The 26,340-nt window shown below is 42.5% G+C and overlaps 1 protein-coding gene across 4 annotated transcripts in view; it reads right to left on the reverse strand.

Annotated features, from left to right (window-relative positions):
• The window catches only part of TNNI3K (TNNI3 interacting kinase), a 166,550-nt gene that overhangs the window by 50,190 nt on the left and 90,020 nt on the right, over positions 1-26,340 (reverse strand). For all 4 annotated transcript variants that reach the window (XM_074961531.1, XM_074961530.1, XM_074961529.1 and 1 more), the window contains 3 exons: positions 11,715-11,767; positions 9,662-9,714; positions 8,187-8,319 (listed from right to left, as the gene is read on the reverse strand). In XM_074961531.1, the coding sequence (XP_074817632.1) occupies positions 8,187-8,319; positions 9,662-9,714; positions 11,715-11,767 (239 nt within the window). The remainder of the gene's footprint in view (positions 1-8,186; positions 8,320-9,661; positions 9,715-11,714; positions 11,768-26,340) is intronic.

A 26,340-nucleotide genomic window follows, 5' to 3' on the forward strand; every position in this document is an offset into this window, starting at 1 on the left:
GTGCCCCCACAGTCCTGCCTCAAAGAACAAACTGACTTCTTTATGGCAACAGAGCACTCAAGATTTCAAAGAGAAGCTACTCCGGTGCTCTCAATTGTTTAATCTTTGATTTATATCATTTGTTAAGTGCAATTCGCCTTCACAACTGATCTTTAACTATCCAACAAACTCCTTATATGACTGATAAACACTACCACATTGTTCTGATGGGCATAAAATCTAAATCCTTTCTAGACACTGTTTTCTTCTTTTTAATATAGCAGTTTTCCATCTTTGCATCTGTCCAGATAATGACAGACCAAATACGCCACTCATCAAGACCCTCTAGGTTAAGCACTGGATCTGCAGCCAAAACTCCTGTTTATTACTCCTGGACATGCACTAATAGGTGTTTGCAAAATACGGCCTTTATGGCTTGTCTTCACTACAAATTCAGCCATGTTTGGTTGTATAATTCAGTTGTCCCCTAAACTGGTTACAAACATGGCTTTAATAGGTAGGGTAGACTGGACTTTAATCATATTGGTAAAGGGACAATGAGTTGTAACCAGGTTCCCTAGCTCTAGTGTAACTGTAGTATAGACTGGGCCTTAGATTATAAGGTCCTTAGAGCAGAGATCACTTCTGTGCTCATTATATACTAGCAATGAGTGCATTTTCTGATAACTCCTCAGTATAATTATTTCAGTTCTATATCGTATACTGTTATCTCACCAGTTTTGGGAGTTGGCATTGTTGAGCACATACAGTAGTTTTTCATTACTGACCATGGGACGTGCTGCAGTCTTTGGTACTATAGAATTACATGATATGGTATTCAACAAATATTATATTTGACTTAATACTGAAATGATTTCACTGGGGATTCCATTTGATTCAATAGATGCTCCATTTGATAAAATAAGGAGTGATTTTGATTCAATAGCCGTGAGACTCTTTATACAATCTGAAAAATGGATATCTAATACTGTATAGAGCATACCCTTACTGAATTGGATAATACACTTGATACACTAGAGGATATAGAGGTGCTATTACTGCAAAGACAACATCCATTTCAAAGCGTGATGTATAGATTTTACAAGTGCTAAGTTTTATAGTTAGGTATTCTTTCCAACATCTAAGTATTCCAATGTACTTGACCTTAATGGCTTCCCATACTTCTGTGCATGTACAAAGGTCAATATTAGACAGAGGGAAGGTTAAGAGTATGTAAGTAAAGCTACAGAACTTCACAGACAGCATACAAAAATGTTTAAAAAGAAAATGTACCTCTCAACATCTTAAAATGTATAGTTGGTGAAAAATATGGGATTTATGTTTTAAACACTCATCTGAATTTATGGAATAATGAGGGTGGAATTTGTATATAGGCTATGAAAGATGCCTGATCCCCACAATAGGTGTTTGCAAGATATGGCCCTAAATCAGATGTACAAAATGAAGTTCAAACATAGTTTTCATATTTAAATATACTATACATTTCTTAGGCAGTATGGTTTGAGAGGCAGTGGAGTCCAGGAGCAGAGGCTATAAGCCAGGAACTACTGAGTTCTAATCCTCAGTCTGACACTGACCTGATTTGTGGCCTTGTGCAAATCCTTTCATTTTCTGTCTTAGTTTCCCCAACTGTAAACTGGGGATAATACAATTCCCCTACCTTACAGAGCAGTTGGGAGGGTTAATTAGTTGATGTTTTGAAAAATCTAAGTGTTATGTAAGGGTAACAATGATGGTGATGGATGAGATTTTCAAAAGTGCTCATTGACTTTAATGGGAGTAGAATTAGGCCAACACTTACTACTGAAAGGCCTTGTGGAAGTACATTTTAAGATGGGGTTCAAACAAAGAGAGGGAGATCTTTTAGTTGGTAAGCAGGGAGTCATCAAAAAGAGACTATAGAAAGGGCACTGATTTAGAAGGAGTCAAAATAAACGGGACTGAAAATGGACTTGTGAGGAGCTGCAAGAACAGAAGCAGAAAGCAATGAACCCTGCTCATCTAGCTGAAGGGGCATGTGGTTCAGCAGGTGAAGATAAACAGGAATAAAAAGTACCAAAGAAAAGAATACCAGACAGGGAAGAAAAATTAAATCATGACACCTTTCGGAAACATGGTGTGACATTCTGTATCTTGGGTGAGAGCCCTGTAATCCCCATGTTCCTCATTTTTATATGAGTGTGATCTTGCATATATAGCAGGCAGTGTGAGGTATCGGGGAAAGGTTATGATCTGCTGAAAGTCATTTTTCTATCCATATATGTATATCATTAATGCATATGAAGTTATGAGAATTGTGTTGTATGGTTTTCACTAAAACATGCTATAAGTTGGGGTATCAGCCAGATATTAGCCCCCCAGAGACAACAGCAAGGAGAGTAATCAATGCCCAGGTGGAGTGTCAAACAACCCATCAACAGCCATTGTCCAGTAAGGGAGCCACAATTCAATGACTCACCTGCATGAGGCCACACCAGGGGAACTGCTCAGTCTTGCTTGGGACTCAGCAATGCCGAGACATGTCTGGGCTTGTGTTCTACAAGCACATGGGACTGAGGATATAAAACAGAACAGGGGGGCCCCATGCTTGGCCTTTTCTCCTGCCCCACCTATGCTGCAAGCAACAAGGACACTGAAGACTTGAGACTCCAAGCGAGGAGGCCAAGAATTCAAAGGTGAAATCTGTGTACTATGAACTGCAATATCCAGTGGGGTGAGAAAAACTGCTTAATCTAGATGTTGCCCAGTCTAATGGGGTGAGAGTTTAGACTCCATGCTTATATTTACTTTTCTTTTGGTAACTAACTCTGACTTTTTGCCTATCACTTATAATCACTTAAAATCTATCCGTTGTAGAGGTGTATGTCCACTTTCCATTCATAGAATCATAGAATCATAGAATATCAGGGTTGGAAGGGACCCCAGAAGGTCATCTAGTCCAACCCCCTGCTCGAAGCAGGACCAATTCCCAGTTAAATCATCCCAGCCAGGGCTTTGTCAAGCCTGACCTTAAAAACCTCTAAGGAAGGAGATTCTATCACCTCCCTAGGTAACGCATTCCAGTGTTTCACCACCCTCTTAGTGAAAAAGTTTTTCCTAATATCCAATCTAAACCTCCCCCATGAAGTGGTGAATGAATAAATTTGCACTGCTTGTCTTGAGCAGTGCAAGACGGTATATTCATAGAATCATAGAATCATAGGACTGGAAGGGACCTTAGTCTAGTCCCCTGCACTGATGACAGGACTAGGTATTACCTAGACCAGGGTTGGCCAACCTGAGCCTCAGAAGGAGCCAGAATTTACCAATGTACATTGCCAAAGAGCCACAGTAATACGTCAGCAGCCCCTCATAAGCTCTCCGACCCTGCTCCCAGCATCTCCCACCCACCAGCAGCTCCACCGATTAGCGCCTCCCCCTCCCTCGCTGCACCTCCCAATCAGCTGTGTCGTGGCATGCAGAAGGCTCTGGGAGGGAGGGGGAGGAGTGAGGGCACTGCAGGATCAGAGGACGGGGTGGGAAGGGGTGGACTGGGGGTAGGGCCTGTGGCAGAGCCAGGGGTTGAGCAGTGAGCACCCCCTGGCACACTGGAAAGTTGGTGCCTATAGCTCCAGCCCTGGAGTCGGTGCCTAACCAAGGAGTTGCATATTAACTTCTGAAGTGGCTCTGGCTCTGGCCACCCCAACCTAGACTATTCCTGACAGGTGTTTGTCTAAACTGCTCTTAAAAATCTCCAATGATGGAGATTCCACAACCTCCCAAGGCAATTTATTCCAGTGCTTAACCACAATGACAGTTAGAAATTTTTTCCCTAATGTCCAACCTAAATCTCCCTTGCTGCAATTTAAGCCCATTGCTTCTTGTCCTATCCTCAGAGGTTAAGAAGAACAATTTTTCTTCCTCCTCCTTGTAACAACCTTTTATGTACTTGAAAACTGTTATAATGAACCCTCCCAGTCTCTTCTTTTCCAGACTAAACAAACCTAATTTTTTCAATCTTCCCTTATAGGTCATGTTTTCTAGACCTTTAATCATTTTTGTTGCTCTTCTCTGGACTTTCTCCAATTTCTCTACATCTTTTGTAGTGCCAATACTCCAGTTGAGGCCTAATCAGCACAGAGTAGAGTGGAAGAACTACTTCTCGTGTCTTACTTACAACGCTCCTGCTAATACATCCCAGAATGATGTTCGCTTTTTTTGCAACAGGGTTACACTGTTGACTCATATTTAACTTATGGTCCACTATGATGCCAAGATCCCTTTCCGTAGTACTCCTTCCTAGGCAGTCATTTCCCATTTTGTATGTGTGCAAATTTTGTATAAATCTGAGGTACAGTGCTAGGAGCTGGGAGGATTTGGCTGATGCCTTTCCCTGTGTGATTCATGAGTGGCTCTGGGAGCAGTCATGCAATAAAGCTGGGTGTGGGGCTCCACATGTGGTTGTGCTGAGTGATAACAGTACCTGGAGAGGTTTGCTACTGGTGAGTAGCAAGGCACTGTGAGAGACAGCCCAAGCTGGAGAGAGTTCAAGTGGGCACAGCAGTCCCACAGTCCCAGGCTGCACCCTGGGCACCCCATCACACATGGGATTCATGTTCCCCTTTCTTTTGTTCTTCCTCCTATTCATCTATCTACTTAAAATGCTGCCATCACCCTGGTAGCTGCTGATCAGCAAGGTATACATCTCTACACCATTTTGTTGCTGTATTGTGCTCTAGCTTATGTACAGTGGAATACTGATGATATACCTAGTATAGCAGGAGTGTTTTCCTCACACATCTGGTATCTTATACAGTAGACAAATGGTTAACTCAGAATGAAATGGGATAAATGGCAGGAATGGTCATGTCATGCAGAAGGAGATGAAGATTTGGGCTACAGGGCACTGGAGCTATGTCCTAGATGGCGCACTCTGGATCTTCAATTACATGGTTAGAAAACAAGGTACTGCAATGGGCGGAGAGAGAAAATGGAGGGATGAGATTCAGGTTTGGAATCTGGGTTGACAATTAATGGTGTATATTACTAGAAACTGAAGTAGGATTGAGTCAGATATCTGACGACTATATTCAAATGTCAGCAGAGATAGAAATGAATGACTGGGAAGCTATAAATAGCTAGTGCCGTTTAGAAATTCCACACTATATACTGAATTGGAATGCCCCTTGTTATTGATGCTAATGACAGCTACACCGTCTGTATAATAGAAGCTGACTTTCTGAACAGTGTGAAGACCTCCAAAGGTTTGTAAAAGTAGCATAATTGTACAGAGGGCAGAAGAGAAATGAATCTGGATTTAATAAGATCTCAGAGGAAAGGGAACAGGGAAACTTCCTCCAACAAACACCAAAAATAGTGCCAGACTCTGAGATCAATAAATGTAACTTTAAATGTATCAGAAATAAAGCCCTGAAAAGTTAAGCACCCTCTGTTAAGGAGAGAAAGACAGGACAAGAAAGCCTAATCAAACAGGAATCAAAGGATTTACACTTAGAATAGGGAAATGTGGAGTGTTTATGTGTGGCTACCACAGCATGACTGCTAGAGAAGAAATAGATACAAGAAAAAGAAAAGGAGCTGTTACTGTTTGGGTTAATTCACTTAGCAAGGAGTCCTCCCCCACATCTCCAATAAATTCCACTTTCGTTCGATAATTCTTCGCCTTAGCTCTCCTCACTTCTTAAGCTGGGTATTAGAGCTACCCATGGTGCACTGCTCTCTGTGTCGATGCCAGAGCTGCTACTTTGGATGCATTCTGCCAATACAAGAAAGATAGTGTGGATATGCAACAGTGGTTTAATTACAGAGGTGGCTGTATGTCAACGTAATTTAAATCGATTTAACTTTGTAGTGTAACTATAGCCTTAATCTCATTTATGGGTTTAAGTGGTACACTGCACTTGTGCTGGCCCTATGCCCATTAGGGATTTTCATCCTCAGGGCTTGTCTACAGTACCACGCGGGGTCGAACTAAGATATGCAACTTCAGTTATGTGAATAGTGTAGCTGAAGTCGATGTACTGAGATCAACTTACTGCGGTGTCTTCACTGCGGTAAGTCGACAGCTAATGTTCTCCCGTTGACTCCGCTTGCACTTCTCGTTCTGGTGGAGTACCGGAGTCGACGGGAGAGTGCTCAGCGGTCAATTTATCGTGTCTATACTAGACACAATAAATCGACCCCCGCTGGATCCGGCGGGTAGTGTAGACAACCCCTCAGAGTTGAAACAGGATTTAACTGGTGTGGAAAACTTTTCATGAATGCTCTGTGTAGGGGTGAATTTCACACAGAGGAAGCAGGGTTAAATAGCAATGTGTAGAGTTACCCAAAAGTGGTTAATACCATGGAACATCAAGAATGTGAAGATTTACAAGAAATACATAGATATCTCAACCCAGGTGATGTTTTTAGCATTGATGGATTCTAGTGAATTTCCAATTAAAAGTTAATACTATATCAGCATATAGTAATGTAGGATTTATTGCCACCATCGCCAGGATGCAGAATAGCATGAAACACCAAGATGTTATCTTCCTGCCTGGAACATACTGCGCAGTAAGGGGAAATGAATAAACTGCACTTTGCAATTCAGGAAAAACAGGTGCATTACCCAAAAAAGTACCATGGTACCATGCCTCAGTGCATAAGCCAAGATAGGGAGCAATGTGTGGCTACTGTGTACAGAGCCTGTGCTAGAAAAGGTGTTTGGTGGAGGAGGAGGTAAAGGAGTGGGAAAAAAAAGAGACAGAGCAGACGATGAAGTAACAGAACCGAGGATGATTTTGCACAGCTACTGAAACTCAGTAAGGGTGGACAGCAATAGAGTGGACATCCATTCCTTAGCAGGCTTGGAAGCAGGACTTCCGAGATGCTACAGTTGCTACGATGCTGCTAAGAAACTGAATTGATGGGTATTACTCTCTGCTGCTTAATATGGCCAAGCTAAAGTCAGGCAATGGAAAGAGAGACTGATGAAAACTACTGATGGGTGAACCTTGAGATGCTAATCTGAACTTATCTCAAACTCTTTGTTCTGAAAATCAGACTAGAAGTCACATGAGTCTAGATATTCTTACAAGAGCTTCTGCAATTCCTGCTTTTGGCTCCAAGACAAACTGTCATGTGATGTTTGGTACTTCCAGTTCCAGGCCTGGCCTAAATCAAATAGTGAAGCAGCAATATATATATATAAAAGAAAAATAATTACCTCAATTGTTTTCAAAAAGAAGTGATTAGTGAAATTCCACTTAAAAAAATGTGGTCGAGAGGAATAAGGGATAGGTTACTTCTACAGGATTTCATAAATAAATTAATTAATTCACTTCAAACTTAAAGAATATCAGAAAATTGGAGGCACTTGAGGATCCATGCCTAAACATTTCTATGTTAGCAATGGCTTTATAGCCATTTCACAGATAAGAGAGCTCCCAGTAAACTATTTCCAACACTGATGTTTCAGTTACTGTCTGGTATATCATTGTTAACAAGTTGCTTACATAATGCTACATACCACACAATACATTAAATTTAATATTAATTTTAATAATTTGGGGATTAAATTGATTTAGTAAGTCATGTATGAGATTTCATTTAGCATTTGAATTATTATTTCGTAAAGTAATTGACCTAATCAGGAGATCCTGATACAACAGTGATAGGCACCTTTGAAACAAGCAGGATTAGACTGATAGATAGATAGATGGATAGATAGATAGATGATAGGGTTGTACACAATTGTTGATGGTTATATTGTATTGGGTAAAGAATTCAATACAATACAAGTGAAAACTACATTTTCCCACAACAAAATTTCATGCATAGACCTGTCTTCTTCCAACTGTAAGAAAGCCATTTGAAGTCCCTGTCTGATCAATCTTGCAGATATCACAGCTGTTGTTCTAACTACCATCCTTTTCCTCCACTCCCAACTCCAAGAAAAAATCCCCTAAACTTCTATGGCTTTACAGTTTCTGGAGTGACATTCCTACATTCCCCAAGGTTCCACCCAAATCCAGAAGCACACTCAATTTCCTATGTTTCCTGGTACCTTAACAAAGCTGAATTTTTAGGTGAACACCACATAATATGAATTCTAGTAAAATACTGATTAATGCTATGAAATGCAGCTACTTTATTACAGTTCAGAGATGAAGGTAGTATTCGTGTTAGTTCAGTGAGCATCTTACCTGGTTTGAGGTGAGCAAATGGAATTTCACCTGTTAACAGTTCCCAGAGACACAAAGCATAGCTGAAAACATCAGCTTTTATAGTGTATCGAGTGCACTGAGTGAATACCTCAGGGGCCATCCAGCGTAGGTTCTGTGGATCAAAAAACCATCAATAATATGTTAATGGAGTGTTTTCTTCCTTTACATAGGAACATTTCTTTCTTTCTTTCTTTCTTTCTTTCTTTCTTTCTTTCTTTCTTTCTTTCTTTCTTTCTTCCACAACAAGCTAACAAATAAATCTTTTAACAACAAATAGTCATGGTAGCATACATAATTCATGCAGTAAATCACCATACATCATATTGTGTCTTCAGCATTAGCATGGAATTCATTTCACCCACATAAAGCTAGCATAATCAGGCTTTAAGTAAGAGAAGAGTAGGTTGAGAGTGGTGCAGGAGTTGAAATCCACACTTCCAGTTAGCATGTCTAACTCTCTTTAACTACTACTCCAAATTAGGAGCTGGAATAATGATAATGACAACTATGCGGGTATTAAAACTACTGGATCTGTGTATACATTAATCCTTTGGCTTCTCTCCTGGGCTATCATTGTATGCTGCAGGCACCCATCTATGTGGCTGCTTCACAAACAACCTGCCACTCACTGGGCTCATGAGGAGTGGTGGGTCTTACTCTGGTCCTCTGGTCCAGAGTGAATTTCATCCACAGTTCTTAAAAGACCAAGATGTTAAAAGAGGTTTCTTAGTGAAACATCATCTTGGACTAGCCACCAAGTCTGCTCCGACAGCCATCACTTCTCCCTCTTGCATGGTTAGTTCGGATTACTGCTTCTTAATAGGATGACACTATTTCTAACACGGAAGTCTACTCTATTCCAGAGTAACAGATTCTGATGCTGCAATGTATCATGAATGTATTGTTACCTTTTTGTCACAGGAGGAAAGGGTATGGCTAAATTTTGTAAAGTGCGTGTTCAAAAGTGCCTGTGAGCTGTTGGGTATTGTCTTTTAAAAAGTTGGGCCCATATGAGCAATTTATTTGAAATAACTGTATTGAGAAAAGAACTCAGAAAGAAAATCCATGTTGGATAACTGATTCCCTGTGAGAAATTCAGACTATCAGAAAGCAATATGTATATATATGGGATGATTTACATGTTATGCCTAAGAATTCAGGGGTGATTGTGCTAAAATGAGAACCATATAATAATATTGGTTTTTGGGTACACAGTAGGGAGCCCATTTGTGACTGCATAGTGTGCATATTTTGTTTCCAATAATTTCTGCTATTATCAAGGCTGATCTTAAACACTAAGAAAAAATTAGCATACAAAAGAAACAAAGCATTATAGTGTCACTGTACAACATCATCAATTCCAGCAAAAACATATCTAATCTCATCATTTTCTCCTAGGCTGAGTTTGCACATAAATAGTATACTAATTAAATGGAAAAGAACAAGAAGGAAACCCCAGGTTGTTTTGTCATGTTGTCTTCATCCAAGGACTGCAGAAATCTAGATTCTGAGACAAAAAAAGGAAAGCTTTTTAAATAAACAACACTACAGATAAACCTCATTTTACAGAAGTTTTGGTGGAAACCCAGGACTTCCATAAAATTTGGGTTTTGTAAAATCAAGAGGAAATACAATATCCCACTATTACACCAGGATACAGGAAGTTATTCCCAATAAAATGGAGCTTCTTACATCAGTGAGCCAGATCTTCAACTGCTATAAATTGGAATATCTCCATTGGCTTTCATGGTGATTTATACCAGCTGAGGATCTGTCTCAGAGTTTTTAAACTCAGGGTTAACTGTACTGGTGTGTCTAACTTCATTTAGATTTAAAACAAACAACACCAAAAACCTATACTAAAATTCAAAGGCACAGAAGACTGGCACTCTGATTTAATGTCATACTTCCTTTCAGCTGGCTGGTGATATAAAAGGCTGCTCTAGCAGACTTCAGTTTCATAAGATCTTGTATGACTATAGCAAAGGCAATATATGAAATATTGATTGATTGATTTAGATGTAAACGATACATAAGTGCCTACCTAAAATTCTGGGTACCTTTGAGACATGTTAAAAATACATTCCTACCTGTACAAACAAGAACACACCCAGTAGCATCCCCAACCAGAGTATAACCAGCAGAAAAGAAAAATATTTATCTGCTCAGCTACCCCTACAACCACCAGACCCCAGTGCATCCCTCCTTCTCCAATAGCCTAGGAAAGTAGGTGGGATTTGCAAAGTAGCTGACTCTAATTTGGACTATTTCCAAGTTAAAGGCCCCTCGCAGATCATGTCCTGCCAGCATCCCCCTCCTCCCTCTCTTTAAAATCACGCTCAAGTACCTCTGCTGATTACAACTGCGCTGATGTGGCACAGTGACAGAGTCGGTGTCTCAAACAGGCATGTCTCAGGGCATTTAGGGCTTTATAGGTGGAAACCAACGCCTTAACTTCCACCCAGACACCAACAGGCAGCCACATGTGCCTCAGCCAGAAAATCTACTTAATTAGTGAGCCATTGCATTTTGCATCAGCCTCAGATCATTATGGGGAAGCCTGGCCAAATTTGTGGTGACAAAGGATATGTCTACAAAGGGTATGACTGCAAAAAACCCCACAAACCTGGGGCAGCGAGTCTCAGAGCCTGGTCAACTGACTTGGGCTTGTGGGCTCATGCTATGGGGCTGAAAATAGCAGTGTGGATCAAAGGTGGTGGGTCACAGAGCCTGGGATCCAGCCCAAGCAGGAACATCTGCACTGCAATTTTTAGCCCCGTAGCACGAGCCCTGATAGCCTACGTCGGTTGACCTGGGCTCTGAGACTAGCTCTCACGGGAGGTTTTTTTGCAGTGTAGACATACCCAAAGTTCCATATCTGAATGGAATAGCCACAATCTCCTCTCCAGACAAAGATGAAAGAAAGCTATCCTGATCCCTGCTCCTCTATTATAGTGTGATAACAGCGGGGCTCCAACACTGTCCCTGGACTGTGAACTCTAGTAAAAAAAGATAGGAACACATCCTCAATTAAAGGGACAGACATTACCCTGGCCGTTTTCCCCAGTTGCTTCCTCCACCCTACCACCACAACTGCATTCTGATCTGGATTGAGGCCTGGCCATTCAAACCTCATCCATGCTCCAGTCTCAGCTAGACTGCGGGTAAGGTGTTCAACTGCACTGACTGAGTTAAATGAGAAACGTGGAGCAGGGGCTTATTGGCATTCTGAAAGTACTGTAGCTTGTACATGGACTGTAGCCTTGCCTCCTCTCTCACCCTCCACACAACCCTATACGCACCTTTAATAAGAGCAAGTACAAGATGGAACCCTGCAGAACTCAGTAGGACACAACTGCAATTGCCCAAATCTACTCTCCGGGATATTTTTCAGAGAAATAATGAAGCAAAGTACAGCCTCATTAACTTTCTGATTCATCAGAGAAAACAGAGTCCTAGTTTTTGAGAACTTGCTGACATTTTTCAGATTAATCACCAACACCTCACCTCCAAAATCAGCAACAACAGCATGGCCATCTTCATAGAGAAGAATATTGTGGCTGTAAAGAAAGACAATTGTTAGCACAGGTAACTGTATGATATTGCCCTGAAGCAATAGTGCATTTTAAGGTTCTGCCGCTTTATTGTGCTCTCTAGTATCTCAACCCCTTTTTAAGCAGAGGCTTGTCTGTACAACAGAGTATACCTACCCCTACTCAGAGGACTGAAAAAAGGCAAACTTGACAATTTTATAAATCAAAATGTCAGAGTCATTTTCTAATTAGTTGTAGAACAAATACATTTTCTCATTAGTAGTAGATCAAATATAACAGATTTATTATGTACACAGCATTACCAAACAAAGTGAAAAAGATGACATTTGAAGATGAACCCAATGATAGCCTTTAAATAAAATTACAAGGCCTGATTCTCCTCTCACACTGGTTTTACACCATTGTAACTCCATTAAATTAATCCCAATTTACATGGATAGAAGAGCAGAAGCAGGCCCGTAGAGGCTAAATATTAGGGGATAACTGCTAGGAGGCACTGGAGTCTCATGACGATGAGAAAAAATATGGTACAAACTTCACTGTCATGAGACACAAGCTACCTTACCTTTTACCTTAGATTTAAAAAAAATGTCTCTGTGAAGACATTATTCGTGTATAGTTTCTCTAATATTTTAGGCACTTAGGTTTAGACACAGTCTTGCCTTCAACAGCAGATATACTGTACACCCCCTATTTATGCCCAGTTTATTTTGACTGTGTGACGCTCGCAGACAAGATGCCAGCTCATGCCAAGGCCCCAGACCTCACTGAACACTTATAAATGCATAACTGGTAATCAGTTTTGCTTACCTGTGTGTTAGCATTATCAAAATAAATATTAAATGTTAAGTTGATAAGAATGTGTTTAGTGTTTTATAAAATGCTTGTAGTATGCTGCATGTATTCTTCTCATCCAACCATACCCCATGTTATAAAGTGATAGCAAGCATTTGCATTGTAAACCTCTGTGACTATGTAACTCATTAAACAGGGGAAAAGCCTTGTGTAATACAAATGACAGTCTCTAACAAGATGTTAAATCCTGTTCATTAAACGCAAATAAGCTATTGTGTGATGTCAAGGATCAAAGACTTTGTTAAGTGCATCCTCACCCCGCCCCCCCACTACCACGAAGAAGAGATCTTCGTGGGAACTGTTGATGTCAGCTTGGTTTCTGTGAGAAGAAGCTATAAATATGGACGCCCAGAAAAATTCTTCATCTCTTTGCTGTTTGGATTCACATGGAGCCAGAGACTCTAAACTGAAGTGAGAGATCCCCCACAGTTATCCCTGGGTTTGCCCTGAAAGACATTTTGAATTGACAGATCACTACAACTCTGTCACACTTAGGATATAGATTGTAACTTATTTGTGCTATATGCCTGTTTGCTTTAACCTGAAATTACTCTCATTTCCTTTTCCTAACTTTATATAGTTTATTACAGGACTGGGTACAGGCTTTGTCTTTGGTGTAAGACTTAGGGTACCAATTCATAGATACTAAGGTCAGAAGGGACCATTATGATCATCTAGTCTGACCTCCTGTACAATTGATCTGGGGTAAGTGACTGTTCTCTTGGGACTGGAAGCAACCTGAATATTTTGTGATTTTTGGTGTAAGTGACCATTTTTCACTAAGTCCAGCTTGCCTGGGTGGCAAGACAGACTGGAGAAGCTAAGGGGACTGTCTGTGACTCTGTGGTAAGACTCATATAGTGATCCACCAGTTTGGGGTGTCTGCCTGGTGTTTGACAGTCTGCCTTGGGGTAGGCATTCACAATCATCAACCACTCCAAACAATGTGACAGACTGAACATCCATACTATAACTTACGCAAACAAACTCCAAGGTGAAATCCCGCTCTCAATGAAGTTAACAGGAGTTTTGCCATTAATTTTAATGAGTCCAGGATTTCACCCCTACACTCTATTCATGTTTGAGTTCCATGATGTCCCTCTTCATAGTATCTCAAGGAATTAAGTATGGGAGAACTCATGACTGTTGTCAAAACTCTTTTGACAGAAAGGGCTAGATCCACATCTGAATCATAGAATATCAGGGTTGGAAGGGACCTCAGGAGGTCATCTAATCCAACCCCCTGCTCAAAGCAGGACAAATCCCCAACTAAATCATCCCAGCCAGGCCTTTGTCAAGCCTGACCTTAAAAACTTCTAAGCAAGGAGATTCCACAACCTCCCTAGGTAACCCATTCCAGTGCTTCACCATCCTCCTAGTGAAAAAGTTTTTCCTAATATCCAACCTAAACCTCCCCCACTGCAACTTGAGACCATTACTCCTTGTTCTGTCATCTGCTACCACTGAGAACAGTCTAGAGCCATCCTCTTTGGAACCCCCTTTCAGGGAGTTGAAAGCAGCTATCAAATCCCCCCTCATTCTTCTCTTCCGTAGACTAAAAATCCCCAGTTCCCTCAGCCTCTCCTCATAACTCATGTGTTCCAGTCCCCTAATCATTTTTGTTGCCCTCCGCTGGACTCTTTCCAATTTTTCCACATCCTTCTTGTAGTGTGGAGCCCAAAACTGGACACAGTACTCCAGATGAGGCCTTACCAATGCTGAACAGAGGGGAATGATCATGTCCCTCAATCTGCTGGCAATGCTCCTACTTATACAGCCCAAAATGCTGTTAGCCTTCTTGGCAACAAGGGCACATTGTTGACTCATATCCAGCTTCTTGTCCACTGTAACCCCTAGGTCCTTTTCTGCAGAACTGCTGCCTAGCCACTTGATCCCTAGTCTGTATAGTCTGTAGCAGTGCATGGGATTCTTCCATCCTAAGTGCAGGAGTCTGCACTTGTCCTTGTTGAACCTTGTCATTGTTAAACCTCATCTGATTGGTGTAAATTGGCACTGCTCCATTGACTTAAATGGTGTTAGTATCACTGAGTGCAGTGGTTTTAAAGCTTTTTTCATTTGCAGACCCCTCAAAAATTTATAATGGAGGTGCTGACCCCTTTGGAAATCTTAGACATAGTCTGCAGACCCCCTAGTGGTTTGTGGACCACAAGTTGAAAACCACTGACTTAATGTATTACTGCTTTATCTTCTGAGTAGAGCTTTAAAAATTGGGAGGTACAATAGCTTACTGGTTAGCACCCAAAGTAGGGAGTTAGCACACCAGAGTTCCACTCCCATCTTTACACTAACTTGCTCTATGGACTTGGGCAAGCATATGCCCTCTCTATGCCTCAGTTTCCTCATCTGTGAAATGGAGATAATGCTTACTCTGCTTTGAAAAGTGCTTTGAGATCTACAGATAAAAAGAGATATTCAAGTATCTATGTAGTTCCTTGTATTAAGCCAAACACCAGGGTATCTGAGTATTATTATTAGATAAGAGCATGAAAATGGTTTGGGGGCAGACTTAAAAGGAAAGATTGCAAGGATTATAAAGACATAGCTTGGTTAAACAAAAGGTAAAAGTGGAGCATGATAAGTCTATACATTTTTTTAAGGTGTAGACACTATGACTAGAGAGTAATCATGGGATGGGGAGAAAGATGGGGAGGTAGGAGGGGGTACAGTTAGGAGTAATGTAATGAAATTTAAGAGTTCAAAGTAGCATTAGATCTGCTTCCAGTGAAGTTAGTGGCAAAACTCCCCTGAACGTCAGTGGGAGTAGGATCACATCATTGGTTTGCACTGCAGGAATCAGTATTGAGACTATTGCCTGGAACTCTCCCCTTCATCATAGCACTTACATTGAATCATCAAAAAGTATAAATCAAACCATGGAAGAAAAATTACTTTACCATTATTTTGTGAGTGAAAAGCCAAACTTCTGGGTTTCACTTGACATACTAAGCTTCTCTCACAGTTCTAGCAGAAAGCACCAGCACTGGCTGATTTTTGGAACAACGTATCAGTCAGTGGATCTCAATTATTTATATATGTTCTGAATATATTGAACTCAAACGTGACAAATCTATGTGACAGGCCACTGGAAGTTCAAGCCAATGCCAATTGAAGGAGATGGACTATATGCAATACTTATATACCACAGTGATGACAGACAGATGACTGCCATTGTATCTTCTCCTTTTTCTAAAGCCAGTCTCAGAGTTCAGGGGACTCTGGCAACAGAACTCAAGTCTGGTTCTGTTCACCTAAGAATATTGAGTACACTGATCTGGATCTAAGTGAAATGGGGAAATTCCATTTTAAAAATACCTTCTTCTGCCACTGCTCAGGGTTACTACCAAATACACACAGTACTTATAGGCACCATCACCCATCTTGCAATTTCATTATTCCCAGAAGTACTACTTCCAAAAGGCACTTACTACTTGCCCACCATACTGAGAAAATGATGTCTCCAATGAAATAGGAGCACTTTGTGATACAGCAGTGAAAGTGATTAACCTGCGTGATGAGAGAGGCATAGACATAAAGACATGCCTGGAAGCATTCCAAGGGTTAAATATACTGAGCTAATTAGGCTTCATTTTTAATCTCATCACATCATTAAAGCCATTAGTTTACAAACACATCTTCCTGATGTGAAATCACTCATATAATTAAAAGCAAGATAATACATGGAAGCTGTCTGTTAGTACCTTGATAAAGTGCAGGAGACTTAGGTCTGGGGGTGACACAAGATTTCTTGATGCCTACACTAGCAGATCAGAGGCTCCAAAGAAATTCTGTGCTACGGTTTGGGGAATGGGAATGCTGGAGCTGTTTACATGGTCTGCTGCATCAGCACCCCAGGCAAGTTCATCTTTCCAACAGCACTGGAGTCCCCTCAGCATGCTGCAGCTGCTTACAAAAGAGGGTTCATGGGAGGGAAATAATGCTGTTCAGAAGGCAGGGGTGGAAATTCCTGAATAACTGGCATTTGGTCAGCTAGTGGCATGGGATAATCCCTGCTCAGAGCAGGGCAACTGCGGAGTTATTTGTAAAAGCTCATTAGCTGTACTGACATACGTAAAAAGTTTAATTTCAGGGAAATCTTTGAAACCATAGCAACTGAAAACTCCAATAAATGTGAAGGATTGCAGAACTATGACATCACCTTAGACTGTCAGTGGAGGTATATTTGAAGGCTTACAGCTAAGCCTTGGATTTGTCCAATAACCACTGGGATTCAAGAGGTGAATTATGAGATTTGTATCATAGTTAAACCCATTTATTGAGGGTAATGTGAACAAAACACTGCCCTCTTTACTGACTATTTGTTCAACACCAGGGAATGCAATGGGGGATAGTGATAATGTCTATGAATAAATCTAACTATACACATGTATCCTATTGATAAAGGGATTCCTACAAATAAGCTCCCAAGAATCAACAAATCAGCTACAAAGTAAATTTCTATGTATGGTAATAAATATCTATTTTATAGGAGTGTGATCTCATGAGCAGTTAGGTAACAGAGCCACAAAGCAAAGCAAAGGAAAGCAGGGCTGACACTGAAACTGTGAGTGAGATGATGTTCTGATTAGATAAGAACCAAATGGGCTTTCATTATATATTTTCACTTCCATAGCTTCAAATGAGAAAAAATGGAACTTCCCTCTTGGAAAGGAATGAATTTTGATTTAGGGGGCAACTCACTGCTGAACAGAAAAGGGACTATGTGGCACTATGGGTGAGCATGTTAGCCTTTTATGTCTGGAGATTTCGGCTCAAATCCTATTGTAATAGGCTGTTTTTGTGTTTATGAGTGATATTGTGCTATATTGTCGCTGACCCACAGAGAATCTATGAGTCCTACTAACAGGGTTAGCTAAAGGCATCATTCTTTAGCTCAAGTAGGAGAGGCCTGTATTTTTGGATGTGAAGAACTGGGATTCTAGGCCCTAGCCTCCTGTGTTTGTGCATGTGATTTATATATTTATATTTACAGTAAATGCCTAATTCAGCCTAATTCCTGGTAGACACTTACTCACATAAACAATAAAAATACAACTCAATTTAGTATGTCTGAATTTCTGCTTAGGAGAAACCCAGGACAAGAACTGATAAGAAATGCTGCAGTGTGCGATTCTGATGCAGGATGCCACAGGTCAAGATTGAGATTTGTATCTAGAGCTTCATAGGGGAAGTTTGTCGCCAGCTCTCACTATACCTAATCATAACCAGTTCCATCAGGCCCTCACTTTTAAGAGCACCAAACTCACCCATAAAATGTAAGAAAATAAAAATAAAGTTAGCGGTATTTCCAGTATGTTACTTACCTCCTTTATCTGTTTGTTAGTTTGTCACTTAAACTTCCTAGGCCAACATAATGATTGCTGGAACAATCACTCATCCCAGTTAAAGTTACAAAGAGAAGAGACAGTTCAATAGCCAAATGGGAAAGGAAAGTAAGGAAATCAGGTTAAAATGCTAGAAATCTGGACATTCTTACATAGTCTTTTTCTCATTAAGAAACATGGGGGCGGGGTGGGGGGGAAGCATTTGTAAGTTTTAGAGTCAAATGAAAGAGTGCTCCCCTAGAGAAGCAGCTGAGAAGAGCTGTGATTGATCAAGAACAATGCTTTATGTTGTTTATCAAAATAGATCAGACTTTGACAACTCCATGACACTGGGCCGGCTTAACTCTATCTTTCAGAAACATAAACTTCACTCATGCAGTGCCTCAGCCTCCAAGGATTTGAAACTGCTAACATCTGAGTATGTGCTGTAAATTACTACCAAAAATATTGGCTTAAGGATATTTGTCTCACCCATCCACATGAAGCTGAGATGTGTAACATCTTCAAAAATACATATACAGAGATAACCCAGCAAAAGGAGCTGATGTTACTAACTCACAGCTATGTCTGTTCCTACAGTTCTCTGAGTAGGTTTCTCCCAAAGTTTGGACTGAATCAAGATTTTAGAATTGGGCTCTGAGGGCTAGATCCCATTCTCACTGAAGTAATTGGAAAGCTCCCATTAACTTCAATGACAGCAAAATCAAGGCCTTGTGCCTAAAAGAGGATTTAGTGAGGTTATGCAGTGATGGGGGTGGTGGTTTATTGTTGTTTAGCAAAATACTATCAATAACGGACCAAGTTTTTACTAAACAATAAGAGAATTAAACTTTTATTTAAAATTAAATGCTGGGCAATTCCACATATCAGAGATGATACAATGCATATCTTATGGCTCTCGGTTGCTAAGTTACTTAGACCGAAATCCAGAGTCCAGCACAAACCCTGAGAAGCCACACTGTGCACTGAGGATATATGCAGGATGGGTAGGAGTGTTCCCAAAAGTCATGGAGTTGCTGCATAGCTGTTTTGTGGAGGCTACTCCAACCCGATGGACATGGTTGACTCCAGTAGCCCTTTAAGCAGATTGGAAAATGGGTGATTCTGCATAGCAATGAACACTATGGTTCATCCCATATCTTGCCTATCCCTATACCTATACATTGCCACACACAGAATTCATGTGCAACTGAGTTCTATGCAGTGCAGGTTTATCATTGGAACTGAACTGGTCCATGGCAGAGGGGCCTAGATTTGTTGTGCAATTCTGTGTTCCTAAGAGGCAGCTCACAGGAAGACTGGAGTGCCTTAGGATGTTCAGAAATGACAAGGAGATGATTGACTATGTGGCTCTGGGAAGAAGGATAAAAGTGTTTGGGGCTCAACTGGTGTTCTTGTCCATCCTCCCTGTTGAAGGAACAGGCCTAGGCAGGGACCATCGAATCATGGAAGTAAATGCTTGGCCATGCAGGTGACGTTGGCGAGAGACCTCTGGCTTCTACAACAAGCTGATGTTCCAGGAAAGAGGATTACTGTGCTGGGATGGGCTCCATCTATCAAATACTGGGAAGAGCATTGTGATAGGGCGCCTGCCCCACACTGGCCTGTTAGAAGTTAATAGAGCTCTATGGTGGTTGCGTGAAAAGCAGCCAATAGGAAAGGGGCTGTGAGGAGCAGCCAGTCAGGGCTGGGCAGGCCCATATAAGAAGAGCTGCAGGGCAGAGTAAATTCAGTAGCTCCCTGGAGCTTGAGGTGGGAAGATCAGGCTCCTAGCAGGAGCGCAACACCCTGGACAGAGCAGTGCTGCTAGCAATGACAGGGAGGTGGAGGGGTCTGTGGGCAGGGAGCTAAAGACGGCTCTGGGTTGGCTGCAGGAATTCACAATCTGAGGCCCAGAGCCAAGGGCAAAGAGGGTGCTGGGGGCCACAGGGAAGTGGCCCAGGGAAAGGTACTGAAAGGTTGGAGGGGATGCAGCATGTGGCTGCCAGGGGTTCCTGGGCTGGGACCCAGAGTAGTGGGCAGGTTGCATCCCCCGCTCACCACTGAGGAAATGGCCAGACAGTTGGCTGCAGTTGCCACGGAGGGAAGTAGCTGGACAGCAGACTGTAGTTCCCCTGGAAGGGGGAAGAACAGAGTGGGCCACGGCCAGAGGGCTGTGTCATGAAGAGCATGCCACAATCCTGGGAGTGACATGGGTCCTGGAGCGGGAGTGACAGCAGCGATAAATCACCAGAAGAAGGTGCACTGTCTAGTACAGCTAATTCCCAAGACAGCCAGCAGGCGGTGCTAGCATGGTGAGTCCCACCATATCACAAGCATCTCTGGACATTGTCTGGCTAACCTGATAAGGAGAGCTTTAAACTAGATCCTATGGGGGATGGTGACAAAAATCCGGCCAATGTGCATGTAGGTTCAAATAATGAAGACAAGGGGAAGAGGCTAATTTCTGGAGCAGGAACTAGAAACCACAACTGCATTAAAAAGGCAAGAAAAGCAACAGGCAGTCTGCAAAATATTTTTGATGCCTGTACACAAATGCAAGGAGTATGGGGAACAAGCAGGATGAACTGGAAGTCATGGTATATGAAGAAAATTATGACTTAATTGGCATTACAGAGACTTGGTGGGACAACTCCCATGATTGAGGGATACAGCTTTTTCCGAAGGGATACATATGTGGAAAAGAGGATGTGGTGTTGTGGGGGTTTATTACTGACCATCAAATAAGGAAGAAGTGGATGAGTCATTTTATAAGCAGGTAACAAGATTAGCTAACACATATGAGCTAGTATTAATGGGGGATTTAAACTTCCCTGATATTTGTTGGAAGACTATCACAGCAAAACATGATATTTCCTGCAAATTCTTAGCATGCATAGGGGACATAGTCTGTCATTGCCTGTCCACCTACAAGTTGGGGCCCATCCAAATTTCCACTCCTAGGTACTCCACTGTTATGCCGGGAGGGAGAATTTCACTCGCAGTGTAATAAACATTTCAAATGATTACTGTACTGAGTGTTCAATTTAGTATTATAGTATGATTGTAACACATGGCTGGATGGCCTCACTTCCCAACATCAACATGGCCTGTACTTGGCATCCAGTGCAGATGCAAAAGCGCCTCTGTGGGCATGGCCCTGACTCGCAGCAGATCGCCTAAGATCTGCAGGTTTACAGGAGCTGAGCTGCCTTTCAGTTCTAGAGAGTGAAGCCCCTGATAGAACAACCAAGTGGAAAGTCAGTGAGTCAAAACTTGTGGAGTTTCCATTCTCCTTCCTGGGAAGTATCCATGTAGGTGATGATTTAGCTCTCTATATAAGCAGGATGTGCATTAATCTTACATCAAAGAAGGGAAATGGCAGTTGAGCACAATATCATTTTCTCCAGCTAGATCCAGCTTTTTGCACAGAGCTCCTGAGACTTTGCAGACCGTATTCAAGTGGCAAATAGTATTCTAAAGATGTCCATGTCTTCAGACTACATTGTACGTTGTGGATACTTTGTATTCTGCACTTACCCAGCAGTGCAGAAGAACTCTGTTCTCCAAGAATTTCTTTTTTCTTATTTGATAACTATGATATTTAACCTTAAAACAGCAGACACAATAATCCTGCTGAAGCTATCAATGCATCACACATACTTCAGAAACTGATTTCTAAGTGGGTCTGGCCACTGATTATCTAAAAATGAAGTTTTTGAATACAACCAAAAACTATAGGGCAGCTGTGGTATAGTTCATTCCCAAAGCAATGCTGCAGAGGGTGTGGGAGAGTCATTTCAGTTCTTACTCATCACAGAAAGACATTGTACAAAGCATGCAATTGAAATGATTATTTTTCACAAGATTGAATATGAAAATGTATAGTCAAACTAATTAAAATGTCAGACAAAGTCAATTTATAATGTATTAAACTTCCTGTTTTCAGGCCAACTCCCACTCTCAGTTACCCAATTGCAAGATCACTGACAAAGTAAAATGGATGGTTTCAGTTTAAGCAATTTAAAAATGAACAGTTATTTACAGAAGATTTCTAATTACTGTCAAAATGTCCCATATTTGAAAATTCAGTGGAGTGTATTATACCTCTTTTGCAGATTTTTCCATTTCTAAAACCACCTTTTGGTAAATTTAGGGTGACCAGATCGCAAGAGTGAAATATCAGGACACACTGGGCGAGTGGGAGGGGCGGGGGCGGGGAAGAGACAGACACAGGTGCCTTTCCCCACAGCCCCACCACCACAACTACACAATGCCCCAAACAGACCCCCACTGCCCAGTGCCCTGACACACACAGATCTTCCCCACTTCCCAGCACCCCCCAACCGGCCCCCACTGTCTACCACCACAAAACACACAAACCTCCCCCACTGCCCAGCACCCTCCACACCTCCCAGACACTCACCATCACACCCTGTCCCCTTCCCTGGCCTCCCTCACCAGCCCTGCTGGGAGGTCTCTGGCTCCTAGGGTGAGAACGGCGAAGGGAGTCTCCAGACTCTCCATGTGCTGCGTCCACCACAAGCACGAGCTCCATGGCTTCCATTGGCCAGGAAAAGCGCCAGTGGGAGCTGCTAGAGCCGTGGAGTGGGGCTTGCAGACGCCAGCAGCACGCAGAGCCCCCCCCACCCTAAGAGCCAGAGGGACCTGCCAGGGGGCAAGGTGGGGAGTCCCGGCAGTGCTTACATGGGATGGCTCCCTTCCCGGGAAGCATCCGGCTGGCAGGTCCCTCTGGCTTCTAGGGTCGCGGGTCGGCTCATGTCGGGTGGGCGGCTCTCTGTCCACTCCCGATGCTTGCAAGTCCCGCCCCTGCAGCACACGGCACTCCTGCCAGTGGGTGGCACTGGGAGCTGCCCCAGGAAGCAGTGAGTGGCAGCGCCGCGGCTGCGGTCTGGACGGTCCCGATATTGGGACAAAGGGCATCCCGACCGACGTAAGGTCAGGACGCGGGACAAGTCCCCTAAAATCGGGACTGTCCTGGTAAAATCGGGATGTCTGGTCACCCTAGATAAATTAGAGATTACTATGGAACCTATTTTATTATAGCTTGACCTCAGACATTTTTATTAGAACATAGCTTATTTATGACGTGACAAGGCATGCAGACCACTGCAATGCTTGTTTGCTGGGTTTTTTCTTGACACAACTGTGGGAAAGTCTGACCCTAAGAGCACCCCAATACCAGCTGGCACACTGTTGTCATGATATTTACCCAAAAGATGACATGAAATATATCATTGGGAAAACTAATGACTCACTGATCATTAATATTCCTGCATGATATATCTACTGTCATCCCACAAAGGACTTAAGAGAGGCGAAAATATGTGACTAAAATGTGTTTAAACCGGGCATGTTAGGGAAGTTGATAAACAGTCTTTCTCCAGACCAAAGAAAGAGGCCAACACCTCACATCAGGTGTAGCCAAATTCATTTATATTGGATGTTGTGGGAAGAGACCATTTGCACTGTAAAAATCACCAGTGGGGGAGGAACCAGCATGGAGTCCACACCTGACAGCACGGTGGCCGTATAGACCCAGCAGGAAAAAGGAACTTTTTTCTGGGGATACCCATCAGAAAAATATGTGTTGGACTATAAAGAGAGGGGGACAGTACCTCTATACTGTCCTTCACCTGAAGAGACAAAGGAACCAAACACTTTGAGCTCTGTGAAGGGCCCTAGCCAAAGAGTCTGGTAAGCCATGCTGAAAAAGAAACTTGGTGAGAAACAGTGCTTTGAACAAGAGACTCTAGTCTGTTAATCCAGGTTTTATTCATAGAAGCATATTTTTATGTTTCTTTGTTTGTAACCATTTCTATCCTTACTCCTGATACTTGATATCACTTAAACCTGTGTCCCTTTATTAATAAACTTACTTTACTTTTACTACAATCCAGTTCAGTGCTTTGATTGAAACAGAGTGTTTGTTAACTCCAGGTAAGGTAGCAAGCTGCTCCCAGTACTGTCTCTTTAAAGGAATAGCACATTTGATAAGGTTTTGTGAGTGTTTCAGTAAGGAGGAGTGGTGCACTGCAAAAAGACTTCTCTGAGGAACTTGGGAATTGGGGCTTACTGATTGTTACCTGGTTGGCAGGGTTTGGATGGGCAGAGTCTGCTGGCAAGGCAGACAACCTGGGGTGTCAGGGAGCTGACACATACTTTAGCAGTAGCAAAACTCTCACTTGCTGAGGCTGAGAGTGGTGACAGAGGGTCCACAATTTGGGGAACCCCAACAGAGTGTCACAGTAAAATACAGGACTAGATTATGGAGGCACAGCATCTAGCATACATTAGACTCACTCCATTTACAGTGGTTTTCTCCAGAACCACCAATGAACTGCTCTGCTTCCCAGAGATTGGCTGAGGGTACAGTGATCTGTGTGCTCTGTCTGTCGCCACCTTGGAACACTGCTCGACTGCCTCTGCAGTGGGATAGCATAGGATGGCCAACTCTGGCCCGATGCTACGGGAATTTCCCAGGGGGCCTTTCTGCCTACTTGATGGCCCCTGTGCGGTCTCAGAGCAAGGGACCCACAACAGGGAGCGGAATCTGCCCCATAATTTTGTATTTGTATTTTTTAAAGTTCTGAGTGTTTACACACACCTGGCTGGCTAGCAAGCTCTGTTTACAAAGCTCTGCTAGGTCAGCACAGCCCCATGTCTATAGGCATGCAACGTCAATGAAGAAAATGTGGACTGTAATTCTTTGGTCTAATTTTGGTTGCTGGGTTTAGTGTGTGGGTGCTGCGTGGTGTCCTATGATATACAGAAGATCAGTCTAGATACTCTCTGGTCCATAGATTCATAGATATTAAGGTCAGAAGGGACCATTATGATCATCTAGTCTGACCTCCTGCACAACACAGGCCACAGAATCTCACCCACCCACTCCTGCGAAAAACCTCTCACCTATGTCTGAGCTATCGAAGTCCTCAAATCGTGGTTTAAAGTCTTCAAGGAGCAGAGAATCCTCCAGCAAGTGACCCGTGCCCCATGCTACAAAGGAAGGCGAAACACCTCCAGGGCCTCTTCCAATCTGCCCTGGAGGAAAATTCCTTCCCGACCCCAAATATGGCGATCAGCTAAACCCTGAGCATGTGGGCAAGATTCACCAGCCAGATACCCAGGAAAGAATTCTCTGTAGTAACTCAGATCCCACCCCATCTAACATCCCATCACAGACCATTGGGCCTATTTAGCCATTCTGGCTTTGAGACCCTCCCCCCTCACAGGGCCTCAGAGCACGAATGTCTATCCCTGCAATTTTATAGCCCCACAGCCCAAGCCCTACGAGCCTGAGTCAGCTATTGCAGTGTAGACATACTGTGTGACTCTAAAACTTCAAGAAAAGAAAGCTAAGCACTTATAGGGCTTACAAGTATGACACTCTCTGTGACTGGTCTGACTTTCAGGTAAAACACTCAAGGCATGATTCTGATTTCACAGTGGTTAAATAAGGGGTAATTCCATGAAGTCATAGCTCTTCAGCTAATAGTTCTCCCCCCAACCTCCCTTGAAACATAAGAGATAGGCAAGCAGAGGAGGGGAATTGTTACCTGTGGAAATGTAGGGAGATCAGCTATCAGCTCCATTTCTTCTCAAGCAATCCCAGCCAGTGACACAACTATGGTTTTCTGTCTTATAGACTTTATTAGGAGAGCCAGAAGCAGCTTGGCAAACCAAGGTGGGTGGGCTTAAAGCTTAAAGCAATGTCTGGGGCCAGGGTCATCCCTTTCAGTGGAGGACCAAACTAGAGCATGGATTTCTGAGGACAGAAATAACCATCATCCACCAGCTAATGATTCACTGTTTTCAGTGTGTGCTACTGTGACCTCTAGCTCCTGTTCCACAGAGCTGGAGATATGGTCATGGAAGCCTAGAACACGGCTGGCTGGTTTTGGAGGTGCTGGCTCTCATACTGGTGAACAATAATGGTGCCACTTTAGTGTTTATTCCCTGTACATTCTCCAAGCATTCTGCCCTACAAGTGGCCTTTATGAACTTTGGTGTGAAATCTGAGCTTGCTGGGAGTTTTCATTTTTCTATGGAAGACTTCCACCAAAAAAAGGGTGAGACACTGTCAGGACCTGTCATAAATATAAAGGGAAGGGTAAACCCCTTTAAAATCCCTCCTGGCCAGAGGAAATCTCCTCTCACCTGTAAAGGGTTAAGAAGCTAAAGGTAACCTCGCTGGCACCTGACCAAAATGACCAATGAGGAGACAAGATACTTTCAAAAGCTGGGAGGAGGGAGAGAAACAAAGGGTATGTGTGTCTGTCTATATTTTGTCTCTGCCGGGGATAGACCAGGAATGAAGCCTTAGAACTTTTAGTAAGTAATCTAGCTAGGTACGTGTTA

This window comes from Natator depressus, chromosome 8 (genome assembly GCF_965152275.1).
Source record: "Natator depressus isolate rNatDep1 chromosome 8, rNatDep2.hap1, whole genome shotgun sequence".
NCBI lineage: Eukaryota > Metazoa > Chordata > Testudines > Cheloniidae > Natator > Natator depressus.